Source organism: Thunnus maccoyii, chromosome 23 (genome assembly GCF_910596095.1).
Source record: "Thunnus maccoyii chromosome 23, fThuMac1.1, whole genome shotgun sequence".
Classification (NCBI taxonomy): Eukaryota; Metazoa; Chordata; class Actinopteri; order Scombriformes; family Scombridae; genus Thunnus; species Thunnus maccoyii.
The window spans coordinates 142,058-167,341 of NC_056555.1; the positions used below are offsets into that span (position 1 = coordinate 142,058).

At 40.0% G+C, this 25,284-nt stretch overlaps 1 protein-coding gene across 1 annotated transcript; it reads left to right on the forward strand.

Annotated features, from left to right (window-relative positions):
- Positions 1 to 5,281: 5,281 nt before the first annotated feature.
- tmbim4 (transmembrane BAX inhibitor motif containing 4) lies at positions 5,282 to 24,081 on the forward strand. Its single transcript, XM_042403644.1, has 7 exons — positions 5,282 to 5,470; positions 8,456 to 8,564; positions 17,246 to 17,351; positions 17,647 to 17,680; positions 17,767 to 17,884; positions 17,992 to 18,037; positions 22,986 to 24,081. The coding sequence occupies exons 1-7, from the start codon at positions 5,380 to 5,382 to the stop codon at positions 23,190 to 23,192; spliced, it is 711 nt and encodes a 236-aa protein (XP_042259578.1). The 5' UTR covers positions 5,282 to 5,379; the 3' UTR covers positions 23,193 to 24,081.
- Positions 24,082 to 25,284: the final 1,203 nt, after the last annotated feature.

Here is a 25,284-nt window from a genome sequence, read left to right on the forward strand (position 1 = left end):
GAAGCCATGGAGAAATACCTCCATGACTCCCTCTCTGCTGGATTAACCAGACCTTTTTCTTCCCCTGTAGGAGTGGGTTTCTTTTTTGTTGAAAAGAAGGATCTCACTTTATGTCTCAGTATAGATTTTTGTGGCCTCAATGACATCACCGTTAAAAACAAGTATCCTCTCCATCTCATTGACTCTGCTTTTGACCCTCTCCCAACTGTGTTTTCCAAACTAGACCTTTGCAATGCCTACCATCTCATCCGCATCAGAGAAGGGCATGAGCGGAAAACATTGTTTAACACTCCCCTTGGCCATTTTGAATACCTTGTTATGCCTTTTGGCCTAACCAACTCTCCGGCTGTTTTCCAGGCCCTGGTCAATGACATCCTACGAGACATGCTCAACCACTTCATCTTTGTGTATTTTGACGACATACTAATCTTCTCCTGGAACATGGACCACATTCAACACGTCAGGTTAGTGCTACGCTGGCTTCTTGAGAACAAGCTATTTGTAAAAGCTGAGAAATGTGAGTTCCGCATGACCTCTGTGAGTTTTCTTGGTTTCATCATTGAGCAGGGGCAGGTGAGGATGGATCCAGCCAAGATCCAGGGAGTGGCAGAGTGGCCCAAACCTACATCACGTAAGCACAGGGGTGAAGCAGTAATTTTAAAAGTGTGGGGGTTCTAGAGGTGGGACATGCGCACGGCAACCCCTCGCCTTCGAGCCCTGTTCCAGTCTCAACATGCCAAATCAAAATGAATGCCATGCATTTAAACAATTTTTTCTACTACTATAGTTGTAACCACTGCTTCAGCTTATCATAAAATAATTACTGAGACCATATGAGTGTAACAGCTCAGCAGAATTTATTTAGGGTCTGGTAGCAGTTTACTACTTACATCCAGTTATTTGTATGAATTGCTGCACTGGAGCATAGCTATCCTTTTTATACTTAAGATAATCAATTCCATTCAATTTTATTCATATAGCGCCAAATCAACAAAAAGTCATCTCAGGGCACTTTTCACACAGAGCAGGTCTAGACCATACTCTTTAATTTACAGAGAGAGACCCAACAATTCCCCCATGAGCAAGCACTTGGCGACAGTGGTAATGAAAAACTCCCCTTTAACAGGAAGAAACCTCAAGCAGAACCCAGCTCTCGGTGGGCAGCCATCTGCTTTGACCGGTTGGGTTGAGAGAGAGAGAAGAGGGTGGGGGGTGGGTACACAGAGAAGCAGAACAACAACAGCAACAACAACAACAACAACAATAGATACATGACTAGCAACAACAAACAGCAATAACAGCAGGAACAGCTGGAGAAGGACAGAAGAATCACAGAGTATCTTTATCCTACTTCCTTACATATCTTATAGACATGAAATTAAAGGAAACTTACACTTCTATTAAAATGAAATTGATAGTTATAGATGCATAACAAATTGAACCCTGTTAACAAATCAGTATCTTCAAATAATTGGCTTAATAACATTAACAATTACAGGTTTAACCTGAAAATGTATTATGTTGCTCTTAAAACATAAAGAGCCATTTCTGAGTCCATGGACTAGTACAATCTAAACTGTCTTCAATTAAAAAAAAGTGTATCTTTTAGTAGGAATCCAAAGGGGACCTTTAATTGTCTTTAATTGGGAAATCAAATACTTAAAGTTGTCCAGGAGGTTTTGTATCAACAGGCGTCAGTTCCTCTCCAATGGCCACAGAGAAGAAGCAGTCCCTCTTCATCCGAAGTCCACCTCAAAGCTAACAGGAGAATATCACATAAGCAGGTGATTTGAGGCTAGTGAGTGCAGAGAGTGAGCAACTAGCTCCCACAGGCTAACTGCCACACCTACAACCATCTGAACCCTTTTTAAGCTCAATAATAAATAGTAATATTACTGTGGTCTAGCTTTAATACACAATACAAACTATAGTTCATTCTAACTTATATTAAATGCAAAACAGACATGACTCCCTAACATAAGAAGTAAAACTATGACGTCTTAAGCAACATATTCCTTTGACATTTAGCTTTAAATAGCATGAACTATGTGAGTTTACATTCTGGACACAGAGGTAACTTGTACATATTCTTGCCAAAGTCTGCCCAGCATGGTGGCTAATTAGCGATGAGCTTAACTCACGATTAGTGATTAGCATGCTATTAAACATGAATTTGGTCGTTAAGATTTTACCATAAGGCAGGCAACACATTGCCATAAGACAGACAGATGTTACACATCTTAAATATGAATGCTCAACTTTGTCTATGACATTTAAAAACGACAAATGAAAATTCTACATTACAAACTGGTTAAATAGCTGTTTCATACCTCTGATCTGTTATTCTCTAATCTGTTATCACAGCTAGCAGCGAGTAACAGAAGCACCGTTGCTGAATGCACAAACATAACTTTACTGGACTTCAACTGTTTACTCTTCTGTGGCCTGGTGGGTTGGTCAAATGGCTGTGATTGGCTAAATGGCTGTTCAATTAATCTAATTTGATCAATAGGTTTTTCATGTATGGGAAACTCAGTTTCGTTTCATCAATGACTACCTCAGGAAAAAGTGGGGGGGATGGAATTATGTTTTTGTGAAAGTGCGGGTGTCACAACACCCGTAACATCCACGGCTGTGACGCGCCTGTGAAAGCAGTTACAGTGGTTCCTTGGGTTTGCTGACTTCTACTACTAGTCTACTCCGAGACTACAGCAGAGTGGCAGCCTGCCTCACACAACTAACCTCCACTGCCACTCCTTTCTCTTGGACTTCTGAGGCAGACACTGCTTTTGCCACATTAAAGCAGCTATTCACCACAGCCCCAGTTCTGACTCACCCTGACCCTTCGCTGCAGTTAATTGTGGAGGTCGATGCCTAAGACATCTCAGTGGGGCCCATTCTCTCGCAGCGGTCCCCAAAAGATTCCAAGTTGCACCCATGCGCCTTTTTCTCCCGGTGACTCTCTGCTGCTGAGCGCAACTATGATGTGGTTATTTGTGAGCTGCTGGCAGTGGTCCTCGCATCGGAGGAGTGGAGGCACTGGCTGGAGGGGGTGGAGCAACCATTTGTAGTGTGGACAGATCATAAAAAACCTTTCCTACCTTTGCTCTGCCAGAAGGCTCAACTCCCGCTAAGCCTGGTGGGCATTATTCCTGGGTAGATTCAGCTTCACCCTCACCTATCGACCTGAATCTCGTAATACTAAGCCAAATGCCCTCTCCCATCAGGTTGATCCGGAAAGACCCGACTCCAAGACCATACTTCCTCCCTCATGTGTGGTCGCAGCAGCAACAGGGGAGATTGAGATCCTTGTCTGAGAGGCACAGCATTCCCATCCAGATCCAGGTAACGGACCTCCTAACCATTTGTTTGTGCCTGATCCCATTAGGTCCCAAGTGCTATAGTGGGGGCACTCGTCCAAACTCATTGCACCCTCACCTTCATTAAGCAACACTTTTGGTGGCCCTCCATGTCCCCAAACACCAGAGCCTTCGTGTCTGCCTGCTCTACCTGTGCCCACAACAAAACATTCCACCAGTCCCCTGCTGGTCTGCCGCACCCATTGCGGGTTCCAAGCCACCCCTGGTCCCACATTGCCCTGGATTTCGTCACTGGCCTGCCCCCATCAGAAGGTAACACTACAATATTGACTATTGTTGACCGTTTTTCCAAGGCTGTCCATTTCGTCCCTCTCCCTAAATTGCCTTCAGCCACAGAGACTGCTGACCTGCTTGTCCTCCATGTGTTCAAGCTCCATGGCATACCCAAGGACATTGTATCTAACCGGGGCCCATAGTTCTCCTCCCAGGCCTGGAAAGCCTTCTGTCAGGCTTCGGTTGCCACTCCCAGCCTTTCCTCCGGGTACCGCCCTTAGTCAAATGGGCAGATGGAGCGGGCAAATCAAGATCTTGAGGCAGCTCTGCATTGCATCACTGCTTGCCACCCGTCCTCCTGGAGCAAACAGTTGCCCTAGGTAGAATATGCCCACAACACCCTCACCAGCTCTGTTACAGGTATGTCCCTTTTCATGGCTTCTCTGGACTATCAACCTCCCCTTTTTCAGTGTTCAGGAGGAAGAGGTTGCTGTCCCCTCTGTCCAAGCCAACCTCTGTCAATGCTGCCAAATTTGGAGGGTGGTACGGGCAGCTCTCTGTACTGCAGACCGTAACCGGCGTCTCGCTGACCGTCACCATACCCCTGCTACTACTTACCAACCTGGCCAGAAAGTGTGGCTTTCCTCCTGTGACTTGCACCTGCAAGTGGAGTCCTATAAGTTGGCATCCCGTTACATTGGTCCATTTGAAGTTGAATCATTAATCCCACTGCTGTCACATACTATATGCAAAACAGCTTGCAAGCTAATTAAATCTGTATCTATGGAGCTGTGTAAAAGTTAATCATGGAACTTTTCTAAGAAATGGAACAAAATCAGCTGATGAATCATGGTAGACAGCCTGGAAATAAAGCTGCTAATGTTATTTCATGGATAGGATCCCCTGATTAACTTTCACACAGCTCCATGAATACATATTTAATTAGATTTCAAGCTGTTTAAGTATTTTTCTCAGTAACATTGGCAGTAGCAGGTGCTAACAGGCTATGCTAACAGTGTGTCAGTTGTGTTGCATTAGCAGCAATCTGGACTGAGGAGCTGCCAACCAGCCTGTGAAAACTGTGGTCCCAAAAAGAACACTTACCAGTTCAATTTTACATATAAAAAATGAAGTGCAAGCCACTATCTTGCTTTACTTGACAGCATCCCATGATGAGCATGAGCATGAGCATGACATCAGCCTGGGCAGGAAGGCCCGCCCAGAGCCAGTTGATTGACAGCTTGGCCCTTGGCAAAATCAAAAGGGAAATGCTAAAGCAATAGGGAAAAGCAAAAGCAGTAGGGAAAAGAATAAGGAAAAATAAAGGGATAAAAATAAATAAATGACATTATATTAAAATAAATACATATACAATTACAAATATAAAGAAAAAATATTTATATGCAATAAATATATATATATATATTTAAAATATGTAAAGAAATATACACAGAAATAAATGAACAAATAAATGTGAAAATATATATGAAAATGCTTATAATTATTATTTTATATTTTGTTGTCTTCATATTTCCACATTTGTTCATTATTTTATATATTTCTCTTTACATTCCCACATTTTCTATTTACTTATTTATTCTTTTATTTATTCCTCTTTATATTTCCATATTTATTTTCTTATTATTTCACAGATGTATTGTTTTTTTATGGCACTCCTGTGACTCCATACAACTACAACACAGCCTTTCCCTGACCCTCCCGTATTCTTATCAATCTCCAGTGACTACATTTCTTCATCTAGCTGAGAAAACGTTGTAGTAAGACGATGAGTAGTGAAAAATACCCCAGGTCTTCAATTGAAGACGATTTTAACTATGGCACAAATGTTGCTACAGCCAGTGTCCAGATACGTATGGGTAAGTAAAGTTATTAATTTGACGTCTGGGTCGTAACGTAATGTTGACAGCTCCTAGCCACGTCAGCTAGTTAGCTTAAACGTTACGTTAATTATTCTACTCTAGAAATGTAAATGACCGCCATTGTTCTGTCTTTATTATAGCTATCGCTACGGTTTCCCAAAAGGCGAGCATAATGTTAGCTGAATATTAGCTCTGGCTCTATAGCTAAGTTACAGTTAAACCGTAACTACACAATGCTAATGGGTTAGAAGCACCACATCCTGTAGCCCTCACTGGTAGCGTTAAGTTAAGTTTAGGTTATATTGGTTCAAACTCAGCATGGCCATGACTGTAAACACATCCAGATGTTAGTATTCACACACAGTAACGTATAACGTTGACTAATGGTCCAGATTGAACTAACGTTAATGCAAGCCGATGGTATTTTCTCACACATGAACAGGTTGCATCTGGTTTAGAAATAAGCAGGGGCGGAGCTGGACTCTCAGCACAGAGGGGGCAGAGCATTCTTGAGGGGCCCTTCTGATTAAGTCATTTTAAAATTCACAACTGTAAAATAGCTGATATATCCTGTCCATAAACACAAATTATGACTAATTGAGTCAAGCAAGCCTATGTCGAAGAAAACACAGTGAAGCCACCTTGTCGGATAAGCTTGTTCTGAAAAACAAAAAAAGAAGACAGGTTGTCAGCCGCATTCAAATGTTTCAGCACTGAGGACAGCATGTGGTGCTCCTTGTGAATAGATTAACGAATGGTTCAGCACTGATAGACAGCAACAGGCCAGGTGCACTGTCTCAGTACCTTGTCTCTCGTACTGAGAAATAACATAAACATGAAATAGACACAGTAGTCTACAACACTGTAAGGCCTATTCAAACATAAATAGACACAGTGGTCTACAGCACCACAGGCAGTGACACAGACAGGTGTGTCAAGATGTAGTAAGCATGGAGTTAAACAACAGATTAACATTCTGACTGATTTCTTCATAACTAAAATTTAAGTTAATAAAGACTAATTATGGATGTTTGTATCTTTGTTGAGCCCTGAAAAGATGAGAAATATTTCCCAAGAAAAGAGCAGTGCAATCAGAGAAAAATCAATTGCCTTTTTACCTGTTTTATACATTTTATCATTTTGTGACCCCACACATTTATCAAGGTTAGCTAAATTAAGTTAAGCACTCACAATTAGGGCTGTAGTCAACCATAGAACATTTTGGTCGACTGAAATTTAACCCCCTTTACCTTTCAGCACTTGGGGAAATTACAGATGTGATTTTTCTTGGTATTGAGAAGCTGCAGCATTAGTGACACACTGTAGCCTGTTCTGTACATTTATTGCCAGACTGACATCTTACTGCTAATCTTTTCCTCCGCTCCACTCGCATTCACTGTCACTTTTTTGCCGCTCACTCTTTCCCACCCGCTACGTGCACATATTACACAATGCCCTTCTCCTTAATGGAGCTATGCTACCAATAGTTTCCCAGGCAGTGACACAGAGGTTGACTCACATATCGGAACAGCGCTGCACAGAGGCTCCCAAACACTATTGATTTCTGAATGAATGGATATTTGGTGATATTTTTGGCATTAAAAAATATTTTTTTGGACTGGCATGGGTTCTTGTTTTTATAATTACAGGAGAAACACTGATTCAGTAAACGCTCAGTATGTTCTGTAAACGCTCAGTAAACGTTGAGTACAGGTAGACCTAGCCATCCTCATTAGCTTGGGCGAGTTCAAAATTGTGAAAACAACAGGGGTGTTTTGGATACAAACCCGTTTTCAGCGGGAATTGTTAGTCTGTCCCTCCCGCCGCAGGAAATAATGGATTAATCCTGGAAGGCTACTGATGTAGCACTTTTCTCCTTATGAAAGTAACACAGCAATTATTTGACCAATGAGAATTTGGTTGGATGAGAGCATATCAACCAACTAATCAACCAGTCGATCAGGAGACTACAGCCCTACTTATAATAGCAGTGTGATCAGACAGGTCATTGTAAAGAAATAAGGTTACACAACATTATATTCAATTAGAAAAACTCTTTATGTTCTCATGAAAAAGAAACAATGCACATATCATACTGTAGATACATGACTTACACGCATTTCTTTATTCTTTAAGAGTTTTTGTTCATGTCACAAAGTATACTGCATGTATCAAATACACAACTTACTCTTGTTTTCTATATCCACGAATGAATTCTCACAAGCAACAGGTAGACAGAACTGCACAGGCTCATTCTCAAATCACACACAGTCAACAGATGACTTAACCAATTATAAATGCAAAATTGGGGAAAATCCACCTTATTCAAGGCTTCGGCTGGCAGTCCCAGTACAAGATCCAGTACATAATGTAATTTCCATGAGTTATGGAAATTATATGTTTCACTCACCAATTGTTGTCCCTGCTCAGCCTTTAGTTTAGTGTGGTCCATTATAGTGAGGTTGGATACTCTGGCCTCATCCATGCACAAACGCAAATAGCTCTTAATGAGCCTCAGATGGCTGAAACTTTGTTTTGTGAGTTTCATTCACCACAAACACAAAAACAGGAATAGCTCATATTTTGGCTAAAATTTTCAGCCAAGTTAGTCATAAACTTTGAATTGCTGCTTCTGCAGTCTCTACTTCCCACGGAGTCAATGAGCGGAAATACAGACAGCGTCACTCTGCCATTGTAACCCACATCGTGGTCAGAGGTGGGATTACACCCATAGTGATAAGAACAACTATAGAGAATGAATTGAAAAAGTTAAGAGAGTTAAACTCTACTATTCCTGCTGCACTCGAGAATTGGGTCACAAGCTGTGTCCCCAGCAGGGCCCCTACTGAGCATGGGCCCTAGGGCGGTCGTCCGCTCTTCCATCGCAGTCGCTCTGCTTATGGAAACAAGTGTAACTTGTACATTCAGCTGAGGGTTCAGCTACTGTAACACTGTGTCTCCACTGTTGTTTTTGTTGATCAGACTTCCTGAGGAAGGTATACACCCTCCTGAGCTTGCAGATCATTCTGACAACAGCAACCTCTGCCCTCTTTATGTTCTCTCAAACCATCAAGGAGTTTGTCCATGCCAGGTGAGCACCATCTTACTGTCATCTAACCAAAATGTGAATGACTAGTTGAGATATGACAGCCTTATGATCCACTTAAAGATCCCCCCCACTCATGTATTAAGACATACAAAAATACTCTGCTCTGACCAACAATGTGTGTTTTTCCAGAAAAAAAATATAATTACCACATTAATATCCCTAAAATGGCTCCTACTCTTCTCCCTCATTAAAATTCCAGAATCTATGAATATGCAAATATTTTTCATTTAACTTCTGGTTGACAGTCTGACACCCTCTCACATCTAAAGACAATGTGTCATAAGTCATTGAGTTTAGTCACAGACTATAAGATTTTGCAAAGACTGGGGATCTTGCAGGGTCACTATTTGCAAGGACTACAACTACATTCTTTTGAAATTATTTCCCATTCTACTCTTGGTGAAAATTTACAAGAAGAAAAACTGTTAAACAATGGAGCAGAAACAGACGCCACTTATGGCCACAGCTGCCCTTGTGTGTGCAGTGGTTTGTTCTGAAAAAACAGCCGAAAGAAAAAGTTAATTAAAATTATTTCAGTTATAACTGAACAACAATAACTGTGAAGAGAAACAACAAGCACATGCTGATCGTTCCTGTTGTTAACTTATTTTCATTCAACAACTTTTTTTTTTTTTTTTTTACAAATATATTTTTGGGGTCAACATTTTTTTGATTATATCATCAGCTAAGACAATCACATTTCAAAAGGTGTCATCCTTTGTATTTTTACAACTTTAAAACAGCTACACAGTTTATACAGTTGCCCACAGAAACCACCTTCAACCATAAACTATCCTAGACACGGCATTTTGATTTTGTTTGGAAACCCTGCAAACTGCATGGAATACAGTAAAAACAGCAGCAGACTGGATAATTACACAAAGGCAGAAAGTCACAGGTTTAACTCCTCCAACTGGCCCAAAATCATGTTTGAAAAACCAGTAAATACACAGCAGACACAGCAGCTGACAGAAAGAAGAAGTCATATTACACAGAGAAATATTAGATTTTTCTGGGTGAATAAATATTAATGTGACTTATAAAAAGGGAAGCTAAAGGGCAATGAGAATGCAGAGCTTTCAGGTTTCATCAGGAGTCATTAATAACACCATCAAGCACATCATGTTTAATTAGGAAAGTAATTTAAAAAAAACATGCACACAAAGGGCAGTCATTTACTGCATGTTGTCGTTAGAAACTGACACTACACTCAGCTGATAATTAGCCTGATCAGGCACCGTCAGTAATCGATGCAAACGCACAGTATTAGACTGTAAACCATTAATCACACATACTAACAGCAGTCAACATCAGACAACCTTATCATACTTTAGCAGTAACCTAATGTTTCTGTAGTGGCGACAAAGTATTTAAAACCATAGATATTAGTAGTTTGAATTAAACTGAAGATCCTTGTGTTCTCTGGGGAAAATATTAATGTTTTGCAAAACTCCCTTTAAGAAATATGACATTAACAATTCCTGATGTGTCCGCAAAATCACACAACTCTAGAATACACAAGATAAAAGGCATCATATGTCAATAGCCTTCTTGTCAATTTGGCATCATTGTAATCCATAAAGATAAATTGTATTTGCATACAAACTTACATTTGGGATTTTTTTTGCCTCAACTCATGACCAGCCTCTGCTGGTTAGCTGTGCTGTTTCAGTGGGAGAAGGCTGTGGGAATGAGAGGCGACCATTTCAAAAATTAGGATTTCTCACTAAAATATGTGCTGGTTGGCGGATCAGATGCATACCGAATTAAACACTGACTCATAACACTGTTTATTCACCATCTATCCACTGTTAATCACCAGTATGTGACTGTATATGAGAAATTTTTTCAGCCGTTACCTTTGTAACTACCTGGTTTGCTGCTTTCCGTTTGCTGGAGAGAGCCAGAAACTTCCAATAACATTAAATATGTGTGATTTGATCAGAAGGTTGAGAGGAAAAAAAGATGGACTTAAGACAGCATGGACAGAGTTTTGTGACCACCTTTCAAATGATTGATTGTGGAATGTTTTGTTTTCTTTTTGTGATTTTTTTTTTTTCCCATGGTGGCAAACATTTTGGCCCACCATGGCAAAATGTTACAACAGAAACACTGTAGAACAATACTCAAACTAGGAGTGTCGCTGATACTGATGATCACCATGATTTTTAAAAAATTAAATATTGATCTCATGTTAATGATACACATATGATAATATCATGTAAATAATCCCCTTAACCCCTTAACATTGCGACGGGCCATCACACTGTTAAGTACCCAACTATGCTATGTACACAACTCCTGTCTTTAAGTCAGTATTCATGCGACACATCTTTTAAAAGCTAAGATTTTTGTGATTCAATTGATGCAAACCATCAAGATACTCTTCAGACCACCAACAAACAATTACAAAATTCACACTACTGTGCACACCTATGAAACCTCATATTACTCCACATTGGCAAAGGTCCAGTTGATCCAATCCAGTAAAATATTTAGTCCAAAGCTCATTATTACATCAACAAATATCCACGAACAGCTGTTGCATCATTTCAAATTAGACAGCAGATGTCCTAATCTTTCAACGTACTCGCCGTCATAACTTGTGTCAGCATGTATAGATTAGCCATGTCTTGGTATCAAAATGGTGGCTGCACTCTGGCCTTTTGATTGACACCCCGCTTGACACCCAATAGGAGCTTCTATGTCCTGTCCACAGCCTACAATAGCCAATGAGAGTCCGTGTTGAAAGGTGGTGCCTGCCCCTCTTCTTTCGCATAAAGACCGAGCCAATAGGAACAGATTCTGCTGATGACTGGTCCTACAAATAGCCAATGTAAATATGAAAATGACCATATACTGCTTTATTGCTTTTTATAGAGCCACAACATGGAAATTATGTACTGTATTGGTCTGAATATAAGACAGTTTTTTTATTGGAAATTCGTCTGAAAAAGTGGGGTCGTCTTATATTTTGGGTCTAGACTTTAACACGTGAATATAAATTCACAACAACAGATGGTGCCAAAAATCTGTAAAACAAGCACTCCCCTCCTGACTGAAGCGAGCTACTGTGTGTTACTTCACAACTAGCCTACAGTGCCATGTGCCTTAAAGATGGAGAGACAGTGATTGTCTCAAAGTGGCTAAAAAGTAGGTCAAGTTACCCAACAACTGAGTAACAGTAACGTAATGAGTTTTGTTGTCAACTCAATTACTTCACTGTCTCTCCTCTGCTGTGCTGGGTTCCGTGTGTGTATGGAGGGGCAGCCCTGCCCATGGTGAAACAGAGGAGAGGAGAGAAACTCAGCATGACCATAACTGACAGCAAAATGCAGTAGAGCCTCACTGCGCTGAAATGAAATGAGTGCACATAAATTAGGTAAATATCATAAATAAACATAGTCCTATTGAGTTTTGCTGTCATTTATGGTCACGCTGAGTCTCTCTCCTCTCCTATGGGGCTGAGCACTCTGTGTGTATGTGCTCCACAGAGTGGAGCAGAGACAGTGAACCAGGTGAAGTACTCAGGTTGACAACTAACTACACTCATTACGTTACTGTAAGTGCAATAAAAGTTTTACAAGTAAAAAGCAAAGAGTAATTGAATGCAAGTTGTAAGTCTTTTTGTTGGCTCTATAGCACCCCGTAATTACTTTTGGCATTTTTTAGGTGCTAGGGGTGCTCGAAAACTCATGAAAATTTACACATGCATCAAAGGTGGTGGAACTTGATATCTGATATGGGCATCAGGTTTGGTTGTGGCAAAGTGGCTCGAGGGTGCCCCCTAGAAAATTTTTAAAATCAGAGCCCCAGTATTGATACCATGGCTGCCACTTCCTCCGACGTGCACGTGGTGTGAGGGCCCGTTCATCACTGTTTGCAGCCTTAATTATTATTTTTATTATTATTGTTATTATTATTATTATTACTATTATTATTATTATTATTATTATACACCATTGCATTTTTGAGGGACTTAGGATGCTCGAAAAACTGGCACAACTGCTGAAAATTGCGAAGTTCTGTAGTGATTGGGCTCGGGCGTGGCCAACAGGCATCCCCAAACACAGGACCATTTTGGAACAAAGTTTCTTTCATGTTCATGAAATTTGGTGGGTTCATTGCTCTCATCATTCTTGACAGAAAATGTATTTTTTTCAGATTTTTTCATCCAACAGAAAGTCAGCCATTTTGGATTTTGTGCCTCAATTTTCATTTTACGAACACATTTGAGGCCTTTAGGATGCACGAAAACTCACAAAACTTTGCACCTATGTTCAGACTAGCAAATATTTCAGTTAGTATCACAATTGGGCTAGGGCATGGTTTTTTGGCTCTATAGCGCCTCCTAATTACTTTTAGCATTTCTGAGGTACGAGGGGTGCTATATCCATTTCAGTTGTCTTCTGTTAAATGTATTGCTGCAACAATAGTTCACTTATGTAGTATTGCATTAGCCATTGTCACTAACATTGGGGCTAATTCCCTTCACTTTAATCAGCTGGCAGCAAGCAAGACATGGGAACTTGGCTTGGGTCTTGAGGAGTTGTAGCATTTATTCACTGACAAATAGCCTAAACTGTACACACATTGCACTGTTATATTCACACCTATAGTATTAACTTCATACTCTTTGCTCTAGTCACCAGCCTTACCGTCACACACATGCTCTCTCTCTCTCTCTCTCTCTCTCTCTCTCTCTATCTCTCTCTCTCTCAACCGCACACTTGTACGCATACAACAAATACGACCATGTTGAAATTGAAGTTTAACAGAGTTACACTGAGCGGAATGGGTGGAGACTACTTAGCTGGATGGGTGGTGACGGTGTACTGGTGACAGCATCCTTCAAAAAATGGCCGACTTGCTGTTGATCACATCACATTCCCATTCCCTGTATGTCACTTAATTTAGGTTTAATTTTTTCAGGCGAGAATGTAACCATGTAGATTCCCAATATGTGGTCACTTCATCCAGATAACATCTGTTTGGAAATTTGCTCCTTGACAGGACAGAGGAACTCTGTCCTGTCAAGTTCATAACTACAATTGTTAGTTTTGCTGCTTAAATGCCCCACAATATTTGCTGCGGTGACATCACTGCGTGCATGGAAACATTTACAATTAGGAAAGCAGCCTCTCTAATCTTTAAAGTAAATTGTTAAAGACAACATTCATACATCAATACAACACACAATAAAGAAATCACTTGGACAGCTTGTGCTGCTCGACATACTTTAAAAAGCAATATAGCCTACAGGGACTGGTAGAGGTGGAGTGTAATGTTAACAGAAAGCGACTGCATCACTTTCTGGCTCTTTCGGGCTCCACTATCTTTAAGCACAGGGTCTATTTTTGCCAGACCGGTTCGGACACAACAGAAAAAAATAAATTATTGCAACAACACAAATGGGTGTTGGGTGGGGGTGCTGCACCTTGAGGTGGGGGCACCCCTACTTCTGTGGCTATGGTCAGGTGGGTGTGATGAGGTCTTGGCAAGTTCAACTCAGGAATACAAACTGATGAGGACGAGAGGACGCTTAATAAAATAAAACAAAATTTAATATAGACTGATCTATTCATTTTATTACATTTATTTTTATTGAAATGCCGTGATATCTGTAGAGCCCTACAGACAGTGCTGTTGTTCTGCCCAGTAAAAACATGAAGCTTCACATTCAGACAAACTAATGTGGCAGCTACAATTATTAGATTTCTGTGAGACCAACATGTATCTTCCAAAAGGAATTATATCATAAATCAAAATACTGTGGAGACATTAGAGCCAGTGGTAAATCTCCAAAGAGCTGCAGATCAGTTGAGCGGATCATTTTCTCCCCGGGATGACAATGGACATTGACTGTTTGATCATCTCAGGAGTCGGGCTGCTGGCAGCTGAGATGACTGCATGGTCCCGGCCAGTGGCTCCTATAGGCAGCTCCTCACATCTCCAAAAACGTTGCAGCAGGTTTACAAACAGGCATTATTTGGATAAACTTACCACAAATTGGGAATCTAAATGGTTACTTTCTCACCTGAAAAAATATTAAAACTTAATAAAGTGACATATTAACAGGCCCACAGTGAAAATTACAACAACTTGTGGCCTTGCTCATCTCCTCCCTTGCGCAGTCTGAATAAACGCAATGCATTGTGGGGCAGTTGAGTATGTCCAGTTAACTCATGCCGCATATGCAGAAATTCTTGTTAATCTAGAATACATCTGGGCATTTCTCGCATACACAGAATCCACATACTATGCAGTTGGAACGCACTACATACTAAATTTGACATCATACTTTGTATGAATAGTACGTCAGTACAGTGGAAACCACTGATAGTGATCACGTTACAGTGATCAACTGCTTATATGGTTCTTGCGAACACTGCTCGCTCTCTTCATCCACCCGCTAGTTTGGTTGACCACAGCTTCTCTCTCTCTCTGCTCGTCTTTTTAAAAATTAGTTGTGAAGCTTCCAGCAAAGCCTAACTTTACTTTTAACATTATCAAACAAAGAGAAATATCCTCCCCTCTTCCTTGTAATGTTTTTGTCTTCCCTCATGGCGGGGTTGTACAGCATTATAGGTTGTGTTTCTCCAAAAGTTGATTCTGTTTCAACTCTCTCGATGTGGTGGCCCTGCGGCCCCCACCTCTGCAACCTAAATGCACAATGCACAACCTGTCTACTGTGAGCTGGGAGACTGGTGCACATTGAAATCATGACAAGAAAAAGAAAAGGAAAAAGTCATTTTCTCTCAATGAAAAACGTAGTTTCCTTGAAACTTATATCAAACTGCCAAAAACGAGCCAGCAAGATGCAGCAGTGAAACAACAAGCGTTTGAAACAGCTGCACTGCATAGTGAAACAGTCAGTAAATAGTGAAGCTGGCTGTTTCATTACTTTATATTCATGTAAGAAATATACAAAGGTCAATTAGATGATAATCTGCATGAGAAATTAACAAAAAGAAAAAAAAAAACGGTTATAATAATCATCTGCTCGCAGTCATCAATCTGATCCGGACAGACATGATCACTATAAGCGGTTTCCACTGTATGTGATTTTGAACACAGCTGTAGTCTGGGTCACATTCTTTTAGCCACATTCTTTTAGCAGTGTGCACATGAATGTGTCCTTGGCCACACTGAAGGACCGCCTGCTCAACTGACGTCCTCTGTGTAAACTGAAGTATGTACTCATTTGTGCACCAACTGCATCATATTAAAGTGCGAAACAAGAAGAAGAAGCCACAACAACAGGCAAAATGGATTCTCGTGGATGGAGTACACATGAAACGTGCTGTCTGATTTCCATTTGGGCTGAAGAGTTTTGATTTTGCCCATGCGTCAAGGTCTTTACAACTTCTTTTAATTTCCAGCGGAATAGGCATGGGAAGTGCATTGATGCCTCCTGCCGATTTAAAAACAACAATGCATTTGGTCTTGGTCTCATATGTACATGTTTATTTGCTTATAGAGCGGAGAAGTGAGATCCGATCACAAGTGGTCACTCAAGACACATGTAAAGACGCATTCTAATGCCAGGTGTGAACTGATGTACTTAGAACTGTCCACTTTTGATTGGGTCACCTAAGACGCATGTTAATGCCAGATGAGAACATGGAAATGGGAATTTCCCTGAGAGCTTTGCCAAACTGAGAAATCCCTGTTTTCATCAGAGATAGTTTTAACATAAAATTAAGCGTTCTTCAATGACCATGTAGAACAGAAAGTTTTTACTCTCCCCAATGTTTCACACTGTGTTTTGTTTTGTATTTATCACGTCAGTTTCCTTATTCACTCTGATCTCTTGCACATTCATAAAATCTGGTCAGAAATAGATTGTCTGCTGTGTGGGAATTCTATATAGTAGAAAAAAATGGCCTACGTTTTGTAACCTTCTGTACATTTTCATTTGAAATAGTAGAAAAAATGTCATAAGGTTGTTTAACCTGCTATACTTTATTTTTATTTGAAAAAATAGAAAAAAACCCATAAGGTTCTACAACCTGCTGCACTTTATTTTTGGTTTGAAAAAGTAGAAGAAATGTCATAAGGTTAAGTAAACTGGTTCACTTTATTTTGTTTTCATTTGGAGAAGTTGTTAATCTGTTTAGTATTTTATACTTTGAGTTGTTTTTTAACCTCTTAACATCCACTCCTTTTTTGGAATTTTGCCAAAATGGCATACCCAAATGGAAAATCTTATAACAGATAACTGTGTGGCCAAAATGCATGTATTGGGCTTCATTTGAAAAGTAAAATCGTCTAGTTTCTGGAGAAGCGCTTGTTTAGCATGTGGCTAGAACAGATACATTTTTTTAATTAATTAATTGATTTGTTTTTTGTAGGCTGTTAATTATATCAGACATCAAAAAGAAAAGAAAATCAATATCGCCTGGGATTGGCAGGTCAGGCTTTTAAAACAATTGGCAATTGGAATCAGCCAAGGAAAATGTAATCAGTCCATCCCTAGTAGATTTGTATAGTCCCCTGTTGAATGTTTTCAAGTACATGATACACATCCTGTGTGTTTAAGCATCTATTCTAACTTAAAAACTGATGTTGGTTGTGTACATCTTTTATGATTAATCTGAGTATTGGATACATGAAGCTTATGTTGGTCATGATGTCTGACTGTGGTCTGGTTTCCTCCTCAGTCCTGCTGTGGTTTTGGTCTCTGCCCTGGGCTCTCTGGTTCTGCTGTTGGCCCTGGCCATGTACAGACACCAACATCCAGTCAACCTCTACCTGCTGCTTGTATTTGTAAGTCTTCCTTGTTTCCAGTCTGTTAAATAGTTAATCTCACTAGCCCAACATGCATAGAGCTCAACTAAGAGTATGTCAAAGAACATAAAATTTACATAAGCTGGTTGGTGAATCTGTTAAGACGGAGCTACACTACAATAAACTGTCATGCATTTGTTTCCATATTCACCAGTTTAATTTTGTGATTCTAGATCAACTGCTCAGTGACTGTAAGCTTTACAGTAGCTGGTTATTTGATTATAGCTCTTAGCTGGATAGTGTGTAAGTGCTACTAACTGTGTGTTGTTTGCAGACTCTGCTGGAGGCAGTGTCTGTGGCCACAGCTTGTAAGTAATTTGAAAGTAGTCTGTCAGTTCCCAGTGTTTGAGCCTGTTGGTAGACTGTTCTAACTGCAGAGTTTTTCTCTCAACAGTGACCTTCTATGAGTACTCCACTGTGCTGCAAGCCTTGTTCCTGACCTGTGCTGTGTTTGCTGGACTGACAGCCTATACCTTCCAGTCAAAGAGAGACTTCAGCAAAATGGGAGCAGGGTGAGTGCGTCATGGCTGCCACTCACTGCTGATAACCTGCAAGCTGCTGTATCACTCCTCTAGAGGGAGCCACTATCAGACTTACAGTACCTGATGTGTCCTTACAGACTGTTCTCCTGGCTGTGGATCCTCATCATTGCAGGCTTCATGAAGGTGAGTGGAACTGCCTGACACTGATGTGCCTGTTTCAATTGAAAGAGAGAAACACACTGTCAGAGGGACTGAAAGAAAGAGGGAGATAAAAATAGAGAAAATTATTGTGTTCAGACCAAAAACAGCTCTCCAGGGGCTGTGTAGGTGTGGACATGTTGCTACAGGTGAAATATGAACCGGTAGGTTTGGTGTGAGTAACAGATCCATGAGTGTGAAGGCTTATCAGATACCAGAACACTGCATAGTGGTCTATGATACTATGAGATACTATGATATTATGAGACAAAATTTTACAGTTCTGGAAAGACTCTGGTCAATATGTATCCAATATGCCTCTCTTTATAAAAGTTTCCTCAACACCTCCCCTCAACAGTGGCCTAACACTCGCGGTACCCATGAAGTGTAGGCTACAAACCCCATGGCCACAAGGACATTTCAATAGGTAGACTACATGTGTGGTCCTTAATGTGATTCTGCCCCTGACTTTCATTTTTCTATCTGTGTGGGTATGTAAAAAATGGTCCCCTCTTATCATGGCATTATAGTTCACACAGTTGCAACAATGAAAAATTCCCAGGGGAAGAGAACTTTAAAAAACATTTAGAAAATGTTTAGGCCTAACATAAAGATCTGTCTTAAAAGTCTGTCCCTCAAATTATTTGATCGCTCGGTAGCGAATATGGGAATGCTGACAAACTTGGTCCACAAGGTGAGAAGGACAATTTTACAGCAGAAATAAACATGTTTACAGCCTGGAACAAAAAACGGTTTTGGTCTCTATAACTAATTTCCCCATTCATGACAACTGTATGGGGGGTGAATTTTTGTATAACTCACCCATTTAAATTTAAATAAGGCTTAAATCTATGCAAAATTAAGGGCGTTGCTGCTTTGAGTGACGGGTGGGTGCTGTCACAGGCAAGTCACTACCACGTCGATAATGCTGGTTTAGTAACTTAACCATGGTGTAACCCCAGAATCACAGAGTATAGGCGTAGCCATAGCTGTCCCTATTTCAGTGTGTTTTCAGTTCATGAAAGTTATTTGTAACATTTTGGTTGCATAAAAAAGTGCTGTTCAGCATTTGGTTGTACTAAAAGACCCTCTAAGGAGTCAGATGTTCAGTTTTTTCTGGTAAGTATGGTTTGTTTTAATGGTTTTATGCCTGTTTTTCAATTGCACAAATTAGCTTTAGCATTATCACATTTAACCATAGACTGTAAATGCACTATGCTAAACAAGCTAGCAGCTGGCATTAGGGTCAGCTCCACCCTCTCGTCCAAATATGTTTTTTTCCTTCTCGTCCATTATTTTTTACAGTCTATGCTTCATACTCATCATTCTGTCCAACATTCTCTTTACCTCCAACACACTCTTGACATACTCTTCCTTCAGGATTACCCTTTCCCAATTTCTCCCCCCATCCACACTATGGTAGAACAGTTTGAACCCACCTCCAATGCTCCTGGCCTTACTCCCCTTCCACCTGGTTTCTTGCACAGACAGTATACTTACCTTCCCTCTCTCCATCATATCAGCCAGCTCTCTCCCTTAACCAGTCATAGTGCTGACTTTCAGAGTTCCGACTCTCACCTCCACACTCCTACTCCTCCTCTCCCGCTGTCTCTGGACATGCCTTCCGCCCAACAGTAGCATAGTTTCCACCAGCACCAGTGGTGGCCGTTGGTAACCTGGGCCTCAACTGATCCTATAATATTATGACTCTCTGACCCAAGTCATATGTTCGATAAATTAATTCCATCATACAGGCTATCCACATGCAGTTCAAAGCAATGTAATTAACCAAACCTGTCCAGTGAAGACAAAACGTGAAAATGTGAACACGCTGGTACAGTAAAAAACAATGTTTTGTCAGTCATATGGGCACTTTCACTTCATTCAACATGATACAGGACAAAACAAGGCCAAACGCAAATGAAGTGGGAAATATAGTGCAGTAGCACATCTTCTTTGGGAGCGTTCAGTGTGGAGTGTGTGAGGTGAGTGTGCAGTAGAGAAAGAGACGTGGTGAGGCTGTGCTCAAGAAAGGCAGGAACGTATGCTGGACGTCAAAGCAGAGACAGGTTAGCAGTAAATGTTCAGTATGAGCTACAGTTTGTCAGAAAATATATGCTACCAGTCTTCAACAACCATGTGAAGTTAGATAGTTTTGTTTACTAGCAGCAGAGTATGTTGATGGAGTTAACATACTCTGGGCTATAACTTAGCCAGGGACTTAAAGCAGGGGAAACTGTAAAGCAGTTTGGTAAAAGAATGTCACTCCAAAAGATTCAACTATAAGATAATGACATAACAGAAGAAAAGTGTTACTCAAATCTGTTTATATTACTTATTTTGACTTTTGCAAGAGTTTAACAGAGCCATACTTTACTTTGAATTTCCTATTTTAGCAAACAAATAGGCTACCTAAAATCGTTCTTAACCACTTAATATGGTAAACAAATATAAACTAAGTATAAAATAAAAACAAAGTCATAATGCAAGGTTTTCTGTTTGTTTTTCAGTACAAATAATTAGTAAGAGCTCCACTGTGAAGACAGAGAAACTTTTGCAGAGGGGTTTTAATAAGATATTGTATGATAAATTGTTACCAAGGTAAATGTGACAGTTCACTGTGATATTGATTTTCAGTCAGTTCTCTCTATCCTGTGCTGTTATTACAGACATGTCTGAACTAAATGTGAACAATCAACTCACCCCTGATCTTGGCACATACTGCCAAGCTGCAATATTTAACCTGCATCTAGGGCTTATGGGAAATGCTGTCGTCAAAGGCCACAAAAACACATAAATACTGAATAAACAACCATGTTAGATTGATTTTAAATTGTTGACCACTTCTGCAGGAGTTTCCTCCAAGTTTGTGATGTTTTAAAATGGATGAAAGATTAGTGCAAATGGGTCCAGAACTGGTAGGGTTCAAGTTAATAACTAAACACGTGTTACTGAGCAAAAAAGAAATGAGGAGAACTCCTTTTCAGCATTGCCTGTGTAGTTAGATGTGTGTATGAGAGTGGTGTGTGTCACAAAATCAGCTCATCTGTCATGGTCATAAACTTAATATTTTGTCATGATGCAACCTAATTTTTTCACTGAGATTAAAGTTGGCAGTTCAAAAGCAGATAGTCTGTGAAAGTTCTCCTTATGTGTGAAATGCAGTTGGGCTTTTTGGAATTAATTTTTGTGAAATCTCAGCCTAAACTACGCTTTTATTTGTATTGAGTGTTTAGGTTAGGCTTTAAGTTAGTCATCAGAAGTGGTGATGTGGTAAGTGATTTAGTGTGATAGATAAATTAATGTGAATCATAAGCATTTTAGGTAGTTATACACTCTAGGAAAGGTGACATAAATGAAAGTGAAATGAGTTATTTATGTGAGAAGTTGCTGTTATGTCCAGTGGTGTAGTCAGCTGATAGCAGCATCTATCACATGGTGACCTGGATTTGGAGGAAGATTACCAGACTTGGTTTGCAAGCAAAGCTACATTATCAAATAACATTGTACAGCCCACTATAGTACTTCAGAAAAGACACTAATGATGATTTCCTAATCCTGAGTACTAGTGTCCACTGTTTTTTTTCAAGGTTATTTCATATTTAACTCATTATAACAGGAATAAAAAGTAATGCTTTGGTTAAAGCTCAGTCTTGGAATGATTTTGTTGGCCCTCAGGCTTATTTGGACTCTTAACTTTGATTGCCTGTGTTCAGTCTTAGACCGGAGTGGTTTTGACAATACCATATGTATTTATGTGCACTATGGCTGGTGAATGTTGTATCACTTATTGCTTTATGCAATACAACAAATTTCTGTCATCAAAATTAAGGATTTCAAACAAACTAATAATTCTGAACTTCAAAAAAGAGTTGGTTTTGTTGAGAGGTTTGAGGGGGTTTGTTTCATGTAATGTAAACATTGGAACACAATTCATTGCATGAAACAGTTAGATTATTATATTTTGATAATATTCAGATTAATATCATGAATTATTTAAAACATATTGTCCAGCCATAATGTGCATTCGTTGTGCTGTGGGAAGGGAATCACATTTTCTTTGTTGAGGTTTTAAAAAGCATTCAGTTTGATCTCAAAAAGTGTGCAGACAGCCTTCATATTTGCTCAAGTTGAAACATGTTTCACATTTGTCCTAATCCTAAAATGTATGACGCCTCTTCATAAACTAAAAGACAGACAGGAGAAGGCCTTAGACACATGCAGTCACACCGCACACAATCAGTATGTGTTATAGAAATTGTTCATATTGTCAGTCAGCAAACTCATCAATTGGCTGTTTGTGCCTAAAACAGAAGATATTGCAACAACAAACGCAGGACTGTGAGCAAAGTGAGTTTAAAGCTCACCTCATGTTTCTGACACAGCTGTGCTCATGGGATGAGTTATATTGGATGGGTTATATTGGAATGAGATACACTACATGGTCAAAAGTATGTGGACACCAAACATTAATCCCATATGTGATAGTTGAACATTCATTCCAAAACCACGAGCATTCATCTGCTGCAGATGTTGGAACCTGGCTGCAGCCACCAGAGCATTAATGAGGTCCAGCCTGATGATGTCTGGCTCACAGTCAGTGTTCCAGTTCATCCTAAAGGTGTTGGATGGGGTTGAGGTCAGGGCTTTGTGCAGGTCAGTCAAGTTCTTACACATTAAACTGGGAAAAGCATTTCTTTATGGAGCTGGATGGGGAGTCTTAATGGAAACACACTGCAGTCTAAAATGTCCTTGTTTGCTGTAGCATTAAGACTTCCCTTCATAGGAGCTACAGGGCCATGCCATCCATGCTCCAGGCAAAGTCCCTTCCCCTTTGGTCCCACCACACATCGTCCATATCACACATACACTAGTAAACCTGTAAAGCCTTCAGCCTGGTCCCTGCTTCCTGCTTACTCTGTTCTCTCTGCAGTTCTTTTTCAACAGTGACAGCACAGAACTGGTCTTGGCTGGAGCCGGAGCTCTAGTTTTCTGTGGCTTCATCATCTATGACACCAGCCTGCTGATGAAGCAGCTCTCCCCTGAGGAGCACATCTTGGCTTCCATAAACCTCTACTTGGACATCGTCAATCTCTTCCTGCACATCCTGCGTCTCCTCGATTCAATGAAGAAGCACTGAAAGCTGCAGCACCACTGCAAATTGCTTGGTTGTAAAAGAATCATCAATGTAAAAATACCTGTTTGTCCTTGGTGAACTATCTTCATGGACAGCTGCGCTACTTGCTTTCTTTTTCACAGCAGATATTTCACTTGTCATAGAAGGAAAGCACAGGTGTTACTAATATTGGCTCTGTTCTATTTAAATGTCCCAGTAGACACTGAATTGAGTCAACATGCACAATATGAGGACCCCAAAACCCAAGAAGCCAGATGGAGTTCGGCCATTAGTAATTTAATTTAATTATACCTGTGCTTTCCCTACTGTGACATTACAAAATGTCTTCCATGACAAAGGCCTATTTCTGTTTTTCACCTAACTAGCTTTTTAGATGATTGTGCTTTTGTAATATGTTAAGTAGATTTATATCAGTGCAGTTTTGTTCTAAAAACCAAAATGTACAGATCATATTGTGTGCCAGCTTAGTAACTTATAGATGCACTACCTAATTTTATATAGAGCGTTCAAGGGATACTGTGTATACATGTAGACGCTATCACTAGTGTGATGCAGCTAAATATCCCTGTTGTCTAGATGCAGGTGACCATGATGAAGAAATGAGTCTTTTCCAAAAACACTGTCCAGGGCTTTAATGCAGGTTCAGCAGAACATGGGCTACGAACATGGGAACATGGGATTTGGTATCTGGAAAGACACAAAAATGATTAATCAATATTATGTGATGAAGGAATATTAGAACAGTAAGGTTCTGGTGTTTCTGCATCACAATACTGTAGAATGGGTAGAGTGGTGAAATGTAGCATTAGCTGGCTTATGCTGCCAACTATTGGCTTACATTGATGCAAGATAAATGGGAGAAAACGGTAAATACTGATAGAATAATCACAAATTAGTCCAAAGACAGCATTGAACAAATAATCCCTTAGGTATGAACAATAAATACGGCATATTTACCACACCAAACGGTCCAGTACTTAGAGAAAATATTAGCAACTTATCATTACTACTTAAACTAGCACCTCAACTAATTGTAGCTCACTTTTTTGTTGTCATGGTGTGAGAAAGACTGTCCTCTACACAGCTGCCATATTTGTAAACACATTTTTTTCTCTGTTTCAGTCCTCCGTTCAGTAACAAAGATATTTCAGAATGGCCTTCAGTGTGTGTAAATCTCAGAACACTAGCTTGGTATTTCAGTGTACATGGGGGGGAACTGAGTTTTTGCAAAATGATGACATAAGCTGCCCAGTCGACTGTGTGGCAGTGAAGTAAAGAAGGATGATTTGTTGCCTCTATCTAACTTTTTTCTGCAATTGATCATTTTAAATGTTACTATAGTTGAACACTCAGCAAAGCTGTTGTCATTAATCTGTTTTTATGTTGATTTTATTAGATGACATCACTATCATAGAATTTTATCACAGCTGTACAGCAGCTTGAATGATGGTTAACAGATAGTATTCATGAGGCACAATTATATCACTATTTTATATGTGTTTCATTGTCTGACAACAGAAACAGGAAGAACAACTTAATGGTGAATTAAGCAGCATGAAACACTGACAGTGATCACAGAGAGCAGGAGGATAGGTTTAACAGGCTGACAGAGTAACCGCCTGTGTCCGTAGCTGCTCAGTCAGTTGTGTGGCACCAAAGTGAAGATGACATCTCAACTTTCACTGTGATCATGCGTTTTAAATGTTGATATAGCCGATTACACGTGATCTGTATTTGTTCATTTTGTCAGACCACGTTGTGACCATAAAATTGTGATTTGCTCTGCTAGGCTGTCTCACGCCTTACAAGGTGTTAGCTGTGATGCAGTTTTGTCATTTGCCAAATTAAAATAGAGCGAAGAAGAAGAGATTCTAGCCGATGCAATTGATTTTCATACAAAAACAATGTTTGAAAATTGTTTGGCGTAGTGTTCATGTAGTCTCAGCCAGTCAGAGAGAGTTGCATGAGAGTGCTACATCACAGTGCTAATCCTGTTAGTTTTCTCAATGGAGAGAGGTGTTTTCCCTGCCAGGCCCACTTTACATACACACAGAGTGTGCTTTTCAAAATACAGTTGAGATTTACATTACCAGAG